At 34.0% G+C, this 18,450-nt stretch overlaps 1 protein-coding gene across 1 annotated transcript; it reads right to left on the bottom strand.

The window, feature by feature from the left end:
- Window positions 1-12,542: 12,542 nt before the first annotated feature.
- On the bottom strand, window positions 12,543-15,518 carry LOC107956219 (chaperone protein DnaJ-like). Its single transcript, XM_016891941.2, has 7 exons — window positions 15,464-15,518; window positions 15,109-15,180; window positions 14,945-14,998; window positions 14,755-14,796; window positions 13,848-14,074; window positions 13,070-13,230; window positions 12,543-12,809 (listed from the first exon to the last, which is right to left on the bottom strand). Exons 1-7 carry the CDS (start codon window positions 15,516-15,518, stop codon window positions 12,659-12,661), a joined length of 762 nt encoding a protein of 253 aa, XP_016747430.1. The 3' UTR covers window positions 12,543-12,658.
- Window positions 15,519-18,450: the final 2,932 nt, after the last annotated feature.

The raw sequence follows: 18,450 nt of genomic DNA, 5'->3' as shown, positions 1-18,450 counted from the left end.
GCAAAAATCTGGGAAAAGTTACCCCTACTTGAATAGGGTCATTCTCTAAGTCATGACTCACTGTTTGTAAACCTAACCTAATATTCAAATCTTTTTTCCGGCAACTCATTCTTTAAGGAAAGTCCTTCTAAATTAAATCCCAAGATATGATTAATTTACTGATAGTTGTCTTTCCACCCTTCTCTCCTAGAATCACTCACAAACTCTCATTTTCTTATTTGTGTCAAATAATCTGTCATCCCTATCTTTCCGTAACCAAACGCTATTATCCACTGAAGCTCTCCTTGGTAGCGCCTAAAGAGACAAATCTCATCCTAACGGGATCTCTTCTCCCCCATTACTAAGTCGAACTAGGCAAAAGTTGTTTCCATGCCCTAAAATGCCACAAACAAAACAAAATAAGGATAGTTTTTCATACTTAAAGATGGCATAAGTAGAGCGATTGGGAGAGATTATTAGCTTCTTCTTTCTTTTTAGCGACTTACGAATATCAATTTGGACTCTAATTCGCATAATTTTCTCTCCACACCAGAACCTTACTTTGTATCTATTCAACAAATAAACTAATAAAATCCCTGAACTACCTTGCCATTCTTTTAGAGAAAAATCCTAGGTGTAAATCATGCACTTGAACCCAAAAATTAGAGAAAATTAATGGGGTTAACAATGGATCTTCATCATCTCGTAATCGGTGTAAAATTAATAAATGGTTATTGAAAGTCCACGGTGACCCGTTTTCTACCCATTCAATATCCATTTTGTTGAAAAATTTAAACAAATAGCGTTTATACCCTAAGTCTGAGATTTGGTCCCCCCAAAAGGATGCCATAGATTCATCATTGTCATCCTCAGTGCTGGGAATTAAACTACACTAGCAGTTAAGCAACATCCTACTAGGCAGAACTCATAGATAGATCCATGTGTATTCTGTTCCCCATTATTATCCCATTTCACTTCTTCGTCATCTTTGATCCGCAAATTCTCCATACCCCTTTTCCATAGAAACTAGTTACTCACACAAAGTCACGGTGAAACCAGTAACACTCCAAAACCAGAACAAGATAAAAAAGTGAATATGAAAAATTTTGAAAATAAAAAATAAAACGAAAAGTAAATGCCAGAGAGACAGACCAAAGCGTGTCAATAGATAGACACATTTTTTTTTAGAATTACATTAAAATTTTCTTTTTATCAAAAAAATATTTTAATTACTATTCATACTAACATATATTGATAATTAAAAATAATATGTAGAAGATCACTCAACCAAGAAAATGCGTCTCAAGGATCAGTACATTGCTTCTGACATAGTTATGGTTGTAGATTTCACACTTGAACCTTAGTTATTTTGGAAAGAAAGATTGGTGGGAAAAGGACCCATTTGATTGAGAAGGGAAAACATTTCAGCAAATTTGGAAGTGGATGATAATTTTGATTTCGTGGAAGGGGATATCATGAGATCAACTGTTAATGGTATTTCTTTGATGGTTTTCTCGGAGAGGGTTCATCAGTTGTTTGTAAAAGATATGGCTACTACTGTATGATTAAACTCTTAGGTCGAAACATAGGCTTTGCTACTCTCCAAAATAGGGTGTACAATTTTTGAAAGCCCTCTATGCCATTCAAACTGATGGATATTACTTGGCTAAGTTCTAGAACAATGAAGATTTTGAGAAGGTGTTTTTTCAAGAAGCTTGGGTCATTTACAGGAAATAATTGACAGTGCAACCATGATAAATAGATTTCAATTTTGCTCAACCTTACCCGAGCATGGTAATGGTCTAGATTTGTTTTCCAAGACTCTTGGGGTATATGTATAAGCAAAAAATTTTATGGGAAATTGGTGAGATGGGGGGAAAGGTTGCAAAATTATATTTCAATACTGATAATAGAGCACGAGAGCGGTTTACTAGAATGGCGGTCTACGTAAATCTGGATAAACCATTAATCTTTCAGGTTTTAATTAATGGTGCTCTTCAACGAATTGAGTATGAATATTTACCGGTGGTTTGTTTTTCTTGCAGACGTTATGGTCATGCAAAGGAGGTTTTTCCAAAATCAGTACCCTGTTCAAAAGCATACAACAAAGTCTTATCTTCTGGTGAGAAAGTTTCGTCAGATGATTCAATGATGGTGGAAGATGATATTGCAGAAAGCCTGAAGCTTATGGACCATGGATGATAGTTGAAAGAAAAGCAATGAGGAAATTAAGGAATTCCCAAAAATCATAGATTAGATATCAGGGAGAGAAAATTTTTGACTCAAGGTTTAATGCGTTGACTCTCGTAGATGGAAAGGAGGGCAGAAAAGAGGAGGGAAATGCTAATTTTTCAATTACCAAAAGCAATGACAAAGCTTTTTTGGAAGGGGTTAAGAGGAATAACGGAAAGGTGGGTGTTGGATCTTCTCGGGACAGAGTTGGGCTGTGTAATAAGGTGGATCAAGAAGGAATGAATGGGTTAGTAGAGTCAAGGAAGGGAGCACGGGTGACAGTGGATCATTTTTATTTGGGGGAAGCTAGCTTAAAGGGCCAAGAAAAGACAAATGCCCAACCTAGTGATTTGGGTTTTATTAATCTAGTGAAATCAGACGGGTTGTTAAAGGAATCTCCTTCTAATCGGGCTTTAGAGGCCTCAAAGTTTTCGGTGCACATTTTGGTGGCTTAGTAGAGGTCGGGTCAAGGTCAAAGCATCTAGGGCCTAATCTTGACATTGTTGTTGTTCCATGTTCATTCAGGGCACGTTTGGTTCGCTGTATTGGATTAGAGGTGTAATGGAATAGAGGTGTAATAGCAAATCAACTGTTTGGTTGAATGTAACGGAATAGAGGCGTAATAGTAATATTGTGTTTGGTTGAATGGAATATAGGTGTAATAGCATAATGGAAAAAACTAAAATGACTAGAATACCCTTAGCATAAATTTATAATGGTAAATGATTATTGTTATTGTTATTTAAATTTTAATAAGATTATTATTATCAATAATAAATAATTTAATCATATTTAAACATAATTATTATTAAATATATTATAATTAAAATATATAATTTAATAAAATTCTTAATAATCAATATTCTTATATGAATTTACTCAAATCATAATATATGATACTATAAAAGATAATTTGAAATGATTAATATTAAATATATTTTAATTAAAATATATGATTTAATAAAATTTAAAATAATTATAACTAATAAATTATCTTATATGAATTTGTATAATTTAAAATAATTATTATTACATATAATTTAATAATATATAATTTCATAAAATTATTGATAATAATTTTTCTTATATGAATTTATACAATTTAAAATAATTAATATTAAATATAATTTAATAATGATATATAATTTCATAAAATTCTTAATAATAAAATGTTCTTATATGAATTTACTAAAATCAAAATATAACTTGAGAATTACTTTCTGCATAAACATAATTAACTTATATTAAGAAAGGGTTAGATGAAAATGAAATTCTACATCATAATCCATATGTTATATAGTTTTACAACATCAAAAAGTTTAAACATTGATTTTTAATGGTGAGAAAGAAATCTTCTGACCCATTCTAATCGCGCAACAGAAGGTAAACTAAAGAAAACGATCATTTGAGTTGGATGATCTGGAATTTTACACAAAGCTTCATACCGCTGATCGTCGGATAAACCTTCAATTTCCCATAAGGTTGAATATAAATTTGAAACTTTCTCTTCCATCTTTTGATATTCTTCTGACTTCTGCTGAACTACCACCTCGGAGGCAATACTCCTACTGATTTGATCGCCAACGGCCTTGATGTTTTCGGCCAACAAAGTGGCAGCCTCATCAAATGAAGAATACACATTATCACGAGTATCAGATTTCTTCTTTCTCTTGTTTGAAGATGAGGAACCCCCTTGGTCTCTATCTCCTTGCGGATCCGTACCAGATGTTGGAATATTTTCAAATATTTATAGTATCCCAATAACTATAAATGAATGGGTGTAATTAATCAAAAGATAAAACTTTTGGTCATTGGTCAAAAGTTATATCATTTGATTTTTTAAAAAAAGAATTATAACTATTCAAAAAATATTATTTGAATAGTTACAAAATTAAATGAATAATTATTATTATTTATTTATTCATAAAGACACCTATTGAAAGATGTCTCTATGAAGAGACATGAAAATTCCTATAAATAGGAATAGGATTTCATTTGGAAATCATATCAACAAATTCTAATATTATTTCTTCTCTTCCTTCATTTTCTAATATTATTAGATTATTCTATAAAGTATTGCTGCAGAAATCCTTTGTAGAAATTGAGTTTTTGTTATACATTACTCAGTGCATAGTGGACTATTCTCGTCAGTGCAAAACGCAAATAGTCATTGGCTTCATTGTATCCTCGAGGTTAATTTGCTTGGAACTCGTTTGCACACTGAAGATAAGTGGGGGCGAATATAACCTTAAAGATAGTGGCTTGATACACGCCTTGGAGCCTGTCCTATTTCTTCTTTTTCTTTTCGAGTTCCGATCGTGTGTTCGAGTTTTTTTTTCTTACCAGAGTTTTGTACTAACAATTTTAAGGTTATATTTCATGATGACTACCACAACACATGAAAGTGGAACACTAAGGGAGTTAGCTTCCAACTTTGTTAAACTTGATCGTTTTGATGGTGGCAATTTTCGACGATGGCAGAAAAAGATGCACTTTTTGTTATCAACTTTGAAGATTGCTTATGTTTTGGATACTCCAAGACCTGAAGAGAATGAAAATGAATCTGTTGCTGCAACCCGAGAAAGACAAAAATGGGACAATGCTGATTACATGTGCATGGGCCACATATTGAATGGTTTATCTGATGGTTTGTTCGACACCTACCAAAACGACGTCACCGCTAAAGAATTATGGGACAAATTGGAGGCAAGATACATGACCGAAGATGTTACAAGTAAGAAATTTCTTGTCAGTCGTTTCAATAATTATCAAATGGTTGATGGTCGTTCTGTTATGGAACAATTTCGTGATATTGAAAAGATGCTGAATCAATTTAAGCAATATGATATGAAAATGGATGAAATGATTGTGGTATCCTCCATAATAGACAAACTTCCTCCATCTTGGAAAGACTTTAAAAGAAGTCTAAAACATAAGAAAGAGGAAATATCTCTTGAGGCTTTGGCAAATCATCTTCGTATTGAAGAAGAGTATCGAAAACAAGATCAGAACCTAAATTCTGAAAATGCCAAAGTACATGTTACGGAGGAAGTACAGACTACTAAACCATTCAAGAGAAAGTTCAATCAGACTGATAGAGCACCTAAGTTCAAAAAGAAACAAAAGGGCTGATGCTATCATTGTGGAAAGCCGGGACATTTCAAGAATGAATGTCGATTTTTAAAGAAGAAATCATCTTCTAAGGCTGATAATAACGAAAAGTTCGTTGCAATGATATTTAAAATTAATATGGCACAAGATGATAATACATTGTGGATTGATACCGGAGCAACCAAACATGTGTGCAAAGACAAAAACATGTTCACAAAGTTCACACAATGTGAAAATGACAATGTCTTGTACATGGGAAATTCTTCCACCGCAACAATTAAAGGCAAAGGGTCTGTTGAACTACAATTCACTTCTGGAAAGGTTTTAACCTTAAATGATGTATATTATGTACCAGAAGTTAGGAAAAATTTAGTGTCTGGAAGTCTGTTGAATAAGTTTGGTTTCAAACTTGTTTTTGAGGCAGATAAGTTTATTTTGTCTAAGGGAGAAATTTTTGTGGGAAAAGGGTATATGTATGAAAGCATGTTCAAACTTAATATTATTAATAAGAATAAAAATACTATTTCTGCTTATATGGTTGAATCATTTTGTTTGTGGCATTATAGATTAGGTCTTTTGAATTATAGAAAATTGAATGACATGTATAAATTAGATTTAATTTCTGTTTTTAATAATAATCTTGAAAAATGCAATACCTGTATGTTGACTAAAATTACAAGAAATCCTTTCCCTAAGGTTAAAAGGAAAACAAAATTGCTTGATTTGATACATAGTGATTTATGTGACTTGCATAATACTCCTACATTAGGTGGAAAGAAATATTTTGTTACTTTTATTGATGATTGTTCTAGATATTGTTATGTATATTTATTGCATTCAAAAGATGAAGCGCTTGATAAATTTAAAGTTTATAAATCTGAAGTTGAACTTCAGTGTGAATCATTTATCAAGTGCTTAAGATCGGATAGAGGTGGAGAATACTATAATCCAAGTCATTTTGAACTCACTAGAATTGTCCATCAAGTTTCAGCCCCTTACACACCACAACAAAATGGTGTAGCTGAAAGGAAAAATAGAGTCTTGATTGAAATGGTAAATTCAATGTTATCATATTCAGGGCTTGGACAGGGTTTTTGGGGAGAAGTTATTCTAACAGCTTGTCATATATTGAATAGAGTTCCTAATAAGGAAACTAAAATAACCCCCTATGAACAATGGAAGAAAAGGAAACCAAACCTTAATTATTTAAAGGTTTGGGGTTGTAGAGCTATTGTAAAAGTTCCAAGACCTAAACGTAAAAAGTTAGGTGAAAGAGGAATTGAATGCATATTTATAGGTTATGCACATAATAGCAAGGCATATAGGTTCATAGTAATTGAACCAAATGATTCAATTTCAATTAATACGGTTATTGAATCAAGAGATGCTATTTTTGATGAAAATAGATTTAATTCTATATCAAGACAATTACAACCACAACAATTGATTCATTCTTCAAATGAGAATGAGATTCCATTGAAACAAATTGATAATAATGATGAATCTTGTCAAGAATTAAGAAGAAGTAAGAGGATTAAAAAGGTAAAAGATTTTGGACCAGATTTCATTATGTTTCTTGTAGAAGGAAAAGGTGAAAGTATATGCAATAAGATACCTTATTGTTATAATACCGAATCTGATCCTATTACATTTGAAGAAGCAGTGAAATCTCAAGACTCTACTTTTTGGAAAGAAGCAATAAATGATGAAATGGATTCAATAATGGGAAATCAAACTTGGATCTTAGTTGATCTTCCACCAGGTTCCAAACCAATAGGTTGTAAATGGATCTTCAAAAAGAAAATGAAGGTCGATGGAACCATTGATAAATTTAAAGCAAGGTTGGTAGCAAAAGGTTTTACACAAAGACAAGGTATTGATTACTTTGATACCTATGCTCCAGTAGCAAGAATTGCTACAATTAGACTATTAATATCACTTACCTCTATATATAATTTGGTTGTTCACCAAATGGATGTTAAAACTGCATTTTTAAATGGTGAATTGGAAGAGGAAGTGTACATGGAGCAACCAGAAGGATTTGTTGTTCCAGGACAAGAGCATAAGGTATGTAAGCTTGTTAAATCTTTATATGGGCTTAAACAAGCACCAAAACAATGGCACCAAAAGTTTGACAAGGTTGTTTTAGCTAATGGCTATAAAATAAATGAATCCGATAAGTGCATATATAGTAAATTTGATAATGGAAAGGGTGTTATAATTTGCTTATATGTAGATGACATGCTCATTTTTGGCACGGATTTGGAACAAATAGAAAACACAAAGAAATTCTTGTCAAACAACTTTGCTATGAAGGATATGGGTGTAGCAGATGTTATTCTTGGGATTAAAATAACCCGAGATGAAAGCACTATAGCTTTATCACAATCACATTACATTAAAATGTGCTTAAAAAGTTTGATCTTTTCAACTGTATACCAGCATCTACACCCATGGATCCTCAATTAAAATTAGTATCTAATGCTGGTAGGAAAATTGATCAATTGAAATATGCAAGTCTAATTGGTTGTCTTATGTACATAATGACTTGTACAAGACCAAATATTGCATATGCTATTGGAAAATTGAGTAGATACACAAGTAATCCAAGTAGTTTGCATTGGCAAGCTTTAAATAGAGTACTTAGGTACTTAAAGAAAACTATTAACTATGGATTGTGTTATAATGGATATCCTCCAGTTTTAGAAGGGTATTCGGATGCTAGTTGGATTACAAGTTTGGAAGATCATGCATCTACTAGTGGGTGGATCTTCATTCTTGGTGGAGGAGTCATTTCTTGGGGTTCCAAGAAACAAACATGTATTACTGATTCCACCATGGCAGCAGAATTTATTGCATTAGCTGCTGCATCTAAAGAAGCAGAATGGTTAAGAAATTTGCTTTATGATGTACCTTTATGGCTTAAGCCAATTTCACCTATTTCTATCCGTTGTGATAGTGAGGCTACTCTAGCAAAGGCATATAGCCAAGTATATAATGGAAAGTCTAGACACATTGGATTAAGACATAGTTATGTCCGACAATTAATCTCTGATGGAGTGATTACTATTAATTATGTGAGGTCAAGTGAAAATTTGGCAGATCCTTTGACAAAAAGTCTTGCTAGAGATGCAGTAAAAAGGACCTCAAAAGGGATGGGACTCAAGCCTATTAATTAGAGTCACCCATGATGGAAACTCGACTCAACGCTTGGTATAACGTCAAGTCTTGAGTTCAATGAGACAAAGTACATCATTAGTATGTGACTGTTAGCACTATAAATAAATCCATCCTAAGATTAAAGTGCTAGGTACCCGTAATGATAAGGGAAGGATGAGTAATGTACTCTTAATGGACCCATAACATAAATATGTTAGAGTGTTATAATTACGGGAACACTTTTGATGGGATCTACCTATGTGAGTGGAAGTGTGGCCGCTTCTAGGAGCTTAAGGGCTTGGCTCTGACAGCACTCATGAAAAGAGGACATAGACACATGGCTATAATAGTGTCCCTAGATACTATGCATTGACTGATGTTGAAATCATTGTGTGAGATGTGTTCAGTTAATCAAATGGAATAGTTGGTTCAAAGCTTAGTCTACCATACAATTTCGATTAACTTTAACATGTTTTCACTAAGTGAAGGTTCAATCGTAAGACACCTTTATTTATGCAAATTGATTTCCAAGAATATCAAAATCTAAATATTTTGAAAATGGGGGGAGATTGTTGGAATATTTTCAAATATTTATAGTATCCCAATAACTATAAATGAATGGGTGTAATTAATCAAAAGATAAAACTTTTGATCATTGGTCAAAAATTATATCATTTGATTTTTTTAAAAAGAATTATAACTATTCAAAAAATATTATTTGAATAGTTACAAAATTAAATGAATAATTATTATTATTTATTTATTCATAAAGACACCTATTGAAAGATGTCTCTATGAAGAGACATGAAAATTCCTATAAATAGGAATGGGACTTCATTTGGAAATCATATCAACAAATTCTAATATTATTTCTTCTCTTCCTTCATTTTCTAATATTATTAGATTATTCTATAAAGTATTGCTGCAGAAATCCTTTGTAGAAATTGAGTTTTTGTTATACATTACTCAGTGCATAGTGGACTATTCTCGTCAGTGCAAAACGCAAATAGTCATTGGCTTCATTGTATCCTCGAGGTTAATTTGCTTGGAACTCGTTTGCACACTGAAGATAAGTGGGGGCGAATATAACCTTAAAGATAGTGGCTTGATACACGCCTTGGAGCCTGTCCTATTTCTTCTTTTTCTTTTCGAGTTCCGATCGTGTGTTCGAGTTTTTTTTTCTTACCGGAGTTTTGTACTAACACCAGAAACATCCATGTCGTCTAAAGAGACGTCAGCTTCGCAGTCATAGAATGTGGTTCTCTCTTCATTCATATCTGTAGTAGGTACATCCTTAGCATGTATTTCTTCAAAAACATCAGCAGCTGTTTGAGCGTCTTTCCCAGTCGCTCGATCTCTTGCGTATATGGCAGTAAGCTGGTTGTAGTAAGGGAAAGAACGATGTCTGAACTGAGCGGCTTCTTTGTGACTCTAAAAAAAATGAGGAAATCATATTAGTTATAAGTTTTGTAAAAAAACAAATAAATACTTGAAATACATTTTACCTTTACATAGGATTCCCAAACTGCATCTTCAGCAACAATGAGCTGCCTATGCTCGTCCCAACCAAAACCGCTATTGTTTTGGCCATTAAGCGTGTCATAGAGGACTGGCCATTCCCTTTTTAGGCACTTAATCTGAGATTCAATATTTGGTTTCGCCTTCAACATTGCTCTTGGTAAAGCCTTTTCTAGCATTTTTTCCAACTCGTTCAAATAACCAGCTTTGAACCCGGTATCAGCATTAAATGTTCCTACACTGTGCAAACCCACCATGCAAGAAACCAATGCTGCATCTTCTTCTGGAACCCATTTTCTTTTGCTTCCTCGAGAAGCTTGAGAAGAAGCATGTGATTGTGGAACACCTGACATAATTATCTTAAGAAAAAAAACAAATTAACATTATTTACTATTTTTAATATCATGAATCAAAAGGTGAACAGTTTATAATATTATATCGTTAGTTCAATATCATGAATCAAAAGCTCAATACTAAATTTAAAATTATAACACATGCTGAATGAAAAGATAATTAAATTATAATTCAACAAAGTTTAGTACAATACAAAATTTTAATCAAACACCACCAAAGTTTCATAAACTAGATACATAAAATAACATCAACAAATCAATTCAAACTCAATTTGTCCCTAAACCTAACTAATTTCTAGATGCTTGCCATTCATCGAACATTTGGTTGGCTAGTTCCATCCTCCAAGTAGCCCAAGCATCCGATGGATGAATATTTGTGATATTCGGTTCATCGTTATCTACCACATTAGTAGGTAATCCTTCTCCCACCTCCGCTTCAATGGGATCAATACTCATATGGGTTTGAATAAAATTATGGAGTAAGAAACATGCAATAATAATTCTATTGTGCACCCTTACAGGATAAAACGATGGACTCCTAAGTATTCCCCATCTAAGTTTTAATAAGCCAAAGCATCTTTCAATAATATTACGTGTTAAGGCATGTTTCATATTAAAAAACTCTTGCGGAGAACTTGGCTGATAACCCTGACGCCACTCGTTCAGATGATATCGCTATCCTCTAAATGGTGCAAGAAATCCCTCACAATTTGTGTATCCAGCATCAACTAGATAATAACAACCTATAAAATAATTTTTTTAAAATGATTAATTCAGTACACAAAGTTTGATCTTAATGAATAATTCAAATTCCTCTAACTATACACTTTACCATGAGGAACTTTTAGTCCATGTTTTCTACTAATGGCATCTCGAAGCACCCGTCCATCAGCAACTGAACCTTCCCAACCAGGAAGAACATAAACAAATTGCATCTCAGGTGTACAAACACCTAGCATATTTGTTGCTATGTCACCTTTTCGCGTTCGATATCTAGGTTTATCAACTGTTGGCCCCCTAATCTTGATGTGGGTTCCATCAAGAGCACCTAAGCAATTCTATATCACATGATATAAAACCTTGATTTAGAATACTAATTTAAATCTAAGTCAACTAAATGTTGTACAAGCTATATATAAAACTCAGTATAATACCTTAAACCATTTCCACCTTGTGTCAGAAGAATCGGGTGTAATTGGCTCCGGCTTTTTAAATAACACATCTTGTAAGTGTATGACAGCATTTAAAACACTATGAAATGCTCTGCTAACAGTTTCCCCGGACCTTCTAAAGTGATGCTTGAAAACTCGATTTTTCAGGTGATGGGATATGATATGTAAAAACATTGCTACTTGCTCATCAACAAGCATGTTTCTTGACGACTTCAATCCCCCTATCGATTCTAACATCTCACATAGTTTAAAAAAGGCAGTTCTATTCATCCTAACTTGTTCAATACAAGTCTCATCACTAGCATATACAAGCCTTTTAACATAATCCCGTTTTGCATAAAAATCTAAGGTATAGGACCTAATCCTTGGTCTATAAGTCTGTAGGCTAAGGCTGGCACCCATTCTAAATAAGAACCAAATCGCAATTCTACAGATTTCCAACCATAGTGTCAATACAATACCAATTCTTTCACGCCTCTCACGTTGTGCAATTAAAGGCAGACGGGCCATTACTGCAACATATTAAAATTAGAAGACACTATCAAAGAATTGAAGTTGCAATTACACATTATCAAATAAAAATTAATTGTTACAAATTTTTATTCAAGGGAAGCTAGATCCCTGCTTGCCCTCCCTTATATTAACAAAATCAATCCCCTAAATGACATAATCTCCTCAGTAAATTTCTAAAAAATGAAACTAAAAAAAAGAAAAAGGAAACACTAGAACTAAAATTACTAAAACTACAATCAATAAAACATCGACACTTGAAAACAAACTGAACCACTATTAGTGCCACTGCTATCAAAGAAAGTAGAACCAATTTTATTTATAAACATGCTTTCACTTAATAGTACTTTACGAAATTAGTTGATTGTATCAATCATACATATTTATTTATATTTTATATTTTTATTTAAAAATAATTTATAATTTTCTATGAGGGAAAATTATAAGAAGTTTGTGTAATTCAAGCAATAAACTATGATCTTGCGGAACGTACGAGAAAGAATACAACTTTTGCATATAGCCCAGATGGTGACGATGATATGTTAGTATCGCAATATATTTGACTCATTAAATGCTAAAAGTTTAGGCCATATGTAACAGTGGAGTGCATATGAATTCAGCAAGTTAAATAATAAACAAAAAGTCATCACTTTCACAAGGCATAAGCAATTGCTTACTTGCAGTTGCGGGTTGAGTCCTAGGGCGAGTTCGAGAGCGACTGCTATTTGTATTACTTAGAGAGGAAAGTTCCTCAAGCAATTCTCGCTCCTTAGCACTGCATGTAAGGAAGAATTACAGTATGAAGTTATTTGAAATAACTAATATCCGAGACATTGAGGGAACAGGTTGGTCAATAACAGATCAGGTCAGGCAAGGCCACACCACTATAAAGTAGTTTAATTTACCAAACTGAAGATAATTCATATGGTCTAGAAAGAAAATATAAAAGAGAATCAAATGATATATTTAATTCAGAATGCAGTTCAGCTATCCTATTTCCACATAATTAAATGCTAATAAAAATTTATCTTATACCTAATTCTATTCGGTATGTTAACTTTGATTGTGAATAAATGGTCACCACGTATAGATGGTTTGTTCAGCTTTGGTGCGCCTTTCCCTGCAAGTACTAATACATCCCCTGGTTGAGTCTCTGGTGGGATCTGTAGGTCAGTCACCCCTTCCACTGTTTTAACCTGTTTAAGTGAAAGGAATCAAATACTTGATGAAGTACGAGATGTTGGTTAAGGGAAAATAAGAATAAAGTTACACCAAGTATGTTCCTGGGACTCAAGTGTGTCAGATACAGGCATGTCTCCGACATGGGTATGTTTAAAATTTTTAAAAAATTTACATGTATTTGGCGGGTCATAAAATGCCATATGGCTGTCTCGTTGATTGAACATAAGACACCAAAAATACAAATTTGTATCTTTATTTGGATCATGTTAAAAAACAAAAAAGTAGCAAATATAGCTCAGAAAACACTTCACGGTGCAAGGCAGTGTTTCGCAAAAACTCTCTGGCATAAAATGGCATATGGCTGTGATGCAGAACCTAAATGAGTTACTTGAGCATGCATCAGGCTGTCTCCCTGATTGAAGCTATGTGCAGTGCATTTTAGGATGACACCTTGAGAATGTGATTTCATAAGGGAGATAGGAATAGGCTTACAAGTAATGTAATAAAATGCACATGCTTTTTCATTCAAACTTTATGCATTTCTTAAATTTATAAGAATTAATATGAAAACTAAAGGATAAAAAATTTAATGCATGAATGTAAGATAACGCAAAAAATAGTGAGGAACTACCTTGACAACAGACCCCAATATGGCATCAAGGTAACTAATGGAAACTGTTGACAAAAGATTTATGCCATCTCTTTGAATTTCTGGGACTTCTTGAACATCTAGATATGCATAGAGATCTCTTGGAGGGCCCTTGTTAAAACCAGAGCATTTTCTATACTCAACAACAAGAAAATATCTAAGACCTAAGACTACAACCTCCTTTATCCTACTTCTGCAGCTAAAAGTTCCTAGTTACTCAACAGTAAGTTCTGGGTATGTTTGTTGACTTTATCACTCCTTTAGTTCTGGGGTTCTTGATTTTTATTTTTGTATGTGAACTCCTTGACTTTTAATTATACAATAATTACTGACTTTTTCTTTGGGATTGATTTAAATCTTCTAATTTCAATTTTGAAGTGTTTATAATTGAACCAACTGCCAAACTTGCTTAGCCTTTTATGGGAAACCAGGAGGGTTATGTACTGGTTAGGTTCTGAAACATGTTGGAAAATAAGTATAGATAGAAGAAGGTAGGGTTTTTATGTGAAATAGTGCGTTCACTGAATTGATTTTATTTGTGTCAAGTTGACAATGTTTTTCTACCCTGAACTGTTGTAAGGTTGAAGAGTAATGTTTTTATGCTTGTTTATCTCTATAGGGCTCATTATTTGTTATTTGTTTCATTCTCCTTTTATTCATACACTTTTATGGTTATGATATTGATCAGGCACAACACGAAAGAGCTTATATTTGCACTCTTTTGATTTTCAAAAGGAATTTCCAGTAATAATAATAAAGAAAAACTAATCAATTGAAAAAAATCCCCAATGCTCTTCAACAGGAAGGAGACTATCAATTTTCTCAACTCGAAAAAGAATTAAAAGAAACAATTCCTCACCCAAAAATAAAATAACTATGGAAAATTAACCTGTAAATGACCAAATCCAGGCACAGTGCGATGAAGAAGAACCTGTAATCAGAAAAGGAGAAACCGATTACATGCAGAATCAGCAGAGTGAAACAAATCTGAAGGAGATTAACTTACCAACAAGGAAAAACTACTCAGTTATGCCAATAATATCATAAAAGAAGAAAACTTGAAGAACCCATTAACTTACCAACAAAGAAATTAGAAAGTACAGTTCGAAAGCTTGAAGAGGCTGCAGCTAAGGCTTCAGCAACAAGGAAATTTAAAGGGGATTAACTTACCAATAAGGAAAAACTACTCAGTTATGCCAATAATATCATAAAAGAATAAAACTTGAAGAACCCATTAACTTACCAACAAGGAAATCAGAAAGTACAGTTCGAAAGCTTGAAGAAGCTGCAACTAAGGCTTCAGCAACAAGGAAATCTGAAGGGGATTAACTTACCAACAAGGAAATCGGCAGAGGCTAGAAGGAACAAAAGAGAAACAAAGGGGAAGCCGATGGGAGGGTATAACAGGGATGGTAAATCGATGCGGCGCCTAATCTGGGCAAAATGGACAGATTACAAATCGGTGAAATGCACCGATTAAATCAGTAATAGATTACAATGATATTAGCAATACCATGAACCAAACATAGGAATGAGGGGGGATTGGGTGGGGCCACCGATTAGGGGTGTATTGGCATATCCAATACACCCAACCAAACATAGTGTCAGTGTAGCTGCTGGAATTTGTTCTCCGACAAGAACTCGGTCTGGCATAAATTCCCATTTTAATCTGATTTTTGAAGAGGCGATTAAGGTAGCAATTCCGTTAATGAAGGGAGATCTAGATTTTGGGCAACATTTGATAGTGGCATTCAAAGAGAATTCGATTCCTTCGCCGATTTTTTCAAGTGTTGTTGGTCTTTCTAGAGTCAGGGGAAACACTGTTATAGTTTCCAAAAGATGGGCTACTAAGATTAAGGTTGGAGATGGTAAATTTGGGAGAAATCTCAATAGAACTATTCATGATTGCGAAAGTCGATTCAAAATGATCAGGAACACTCAGGTATATAGGACAAAAATAGATGTTGTTATTGCTAAGTTGGGTTTGCAGTACTCTTATCGAGTGTAAGCGACTGGTCTTGTTAGAGGTATATGAGTTGGGTAAAAAGATTCGATTCAAGTGGAAGTTACTTGAAGCCATCCTCAGTTTATTTTGGTTCATGTTCTTAGTAGCAGTTTTTCTACTAGTGCTTTTATTGGCTTTGTTTATGATAGCCCGAATAAAGTGAAGCGTAAAAGGCTTTGGGAAGATCTGAAGTCATCTATTCTTTATGATTCGACTCCATGAGTAGCTATTGGGGATTTTAATGCATTATTGGCCAAAAATGATAAAAATTGTGGTAAATCCAAGGGTAGAAGGTGCCCTATATTTGGTGATTTTGTTGACTCAGAAAATTTGCAAGACATAAGTTTTAAGGGCCTTTCTTTCGCCTGGCAAAAAGGTCGAACCTTTGAGACTCTTGATATTGTAATTGGTAATGATGCTTGGGCAATTGCTTTCCCTAATTGTATGGTGTCTCATCTTTCGAGGATCAAATCAGACTATAAACCTATTTAGCTCTCATTTAGGTCAAATTAAAATACGCATAGGGGGCGTCCCTTCTGGTTCTTGGCTAGGGGGACTGAACACCCAAATTTCACGGACTTTGTTAAAAAAGAGTGGAGGTGTGATAGGTGCATGTCAGATACTATTTCTAGATTTACCATAGATATCAAAAAGTGGAATAAAGTTATTTATAGGCATATTGGTTATAGGAAAAGGCATCTTGTTAATTGTTTGACTGGCATTCAGAGAGCGATGGAGAGGTCTAGTTCTATTCACTTGTCTATGCAAGAGAAGGAGGTAAGGGATGAGTTAGAATCAGCCATGTATCATGAAGAGTTATTGTGGAAGTAAAAATCTAAATGTGATTGGCTAAAAATGGGTGATAAGATTATTAGGTTTTTTCATAGTCAAACACTTTGGAGGAGGAAATTTATCCACATTTCTACTTGCGACTTCAGAAGGTGAATGGTGTTGTGATCCAAATGTTCTTCAGTCCGAGGAATAATGTTTTTTTCCAAACCTTTATGGCGAAATTCCAGGTCTCTTGGGATCGTTACCGCCTAATCCTTTTTCAAGCCTTGATTCGAGTAATATTGACTTTCTAGGCAAGGATATTTCGGATGAGGAAATTAATATAGCTTTCTTTGATATGGCCCCTTTGAAGGCCCCAGGTAGCGATGACTTTTATGCTCTATTTTTCCAAATTCAATAGGATGTAGTAGAAAGCGTTATTTGTGAATAGGTCAAAAGGGTGTTTAATAGTGGTTCGATTGATTCAGGGTTGAACAATACCCTTATTGTTCTCATTCTTAAGGTTAGACATCTTGAGTGTCATTAACAGTTTAAGCCGATCAGCTTATGTTCAGTGTTGTAAAAGTTGATCATGAAAATTATTTCTAATTGGTTCCAGTTTATTTTTCCCAAAAATAATTGCGTATAAACAGATGAGTTTTATTACAGAAAGGAACATAACGGATAACATCCTCATTGCATAAGAAGTTATTCATTCTATAAGAAGCAAGAATAATAAAAAGTCTTGGACGACTATTAAAATCAATTTGGAGAAAGCTTATGATCAAATATGCTAGGATTTTATCAATGTCTCGCTTAGAGCTACTGGTATTTCAGATTTTCTGATGGAGATTATTATGTCTGCAATATCAAACTCCACCATGCAGATTCTTTGGAATGGTGTTCCAACATAAAAGTTTAGGCTGATTAGGGAGATTCGTCAAGAATATCCTTTATCCCCATATTTATTTGTTGTGTATGGATTGGCTTGGGCATGGCTTCCACTCGGCAATTTTGAATGGTCATTGGTGACCTATCAAACTATCTAGAGCAAGTCTGGGTTTGTCACATCTCTTCTGCATTGACGATTTGATTATTTTTAGCAAAATGAATTTCAAGCATACCCAGATTCTTAAGGTGATTCTGGATCATTTTTGTGAGTTTTCTGGTCATCATGTTAATGCACTGAAGACCAATATTTTTTTCTCGAAAGGAGTTGATGAAGCTTTAGGGAGTGGAATTAATAGTTTGCTTGGATTCCAAAGAGTGGAAAATATCGGTTCTACCTGGGTATTCCTCTTTTTCACAAGAGAGTCACCAATAACACCCTTAGATTTGTGGTGGATAAGGTTCATAGTAAGTTATTCAAACAGGATACCAGGAAGTTGTCTCTAACTGGGAGAGTCACCTTAGCACAATTTGTGCTTCTATCCATATCGAACTATTTTATGCAATCTTTAATGATACCCGAAGGTATCTGTGAAGAGATCGAATGTTTGGTCAGGTAGCTTATTTGGGTTTTTTGAATGGAAGAAAGAAATTGACATTAGTTAATTGGGATTCAGGTTGTCAACCTCGTTCTTGTGGAGGTGTTGGGTTTCGCTATTTGAAGGATCATAATAAATCTTTCCTGATAAAATTAGGGTTCAATTTGGTATCGAATGATAATGCCTTATGGGTTAGTGTGCTCCATTCGAAGTTTAGTATGAAGGAGCAGTTGCCGGAAAGTATCTCGCGAGGTAAGGGCTCTTTTATTTGGATGGCTCTCTCTAAGGTTTGGCCATTACTCAAGGACAATCTAGTGTGCTC

This window comes from Gossypium hirsutum, chromosome D11, assembly GCF_007990345.1.
Source record: "Gossypium hirsutum isolate 1008001.06 chromosome D11, Gossypium_hirsutum_v2.1, whole genome shotgun sequence".
Lineage (NCBI taxonomy): Eukaryota > Viridiplantae > Streptophyta > Magnoliopsida > Malvales > Malvaceae > Gossypium > Gossypium hirsutum.
The sequence above is the reverse complement of the archived record's forward strand: the minus strand, read 5'-3'. Positions and strand labels throughout refer to the sequence as shown.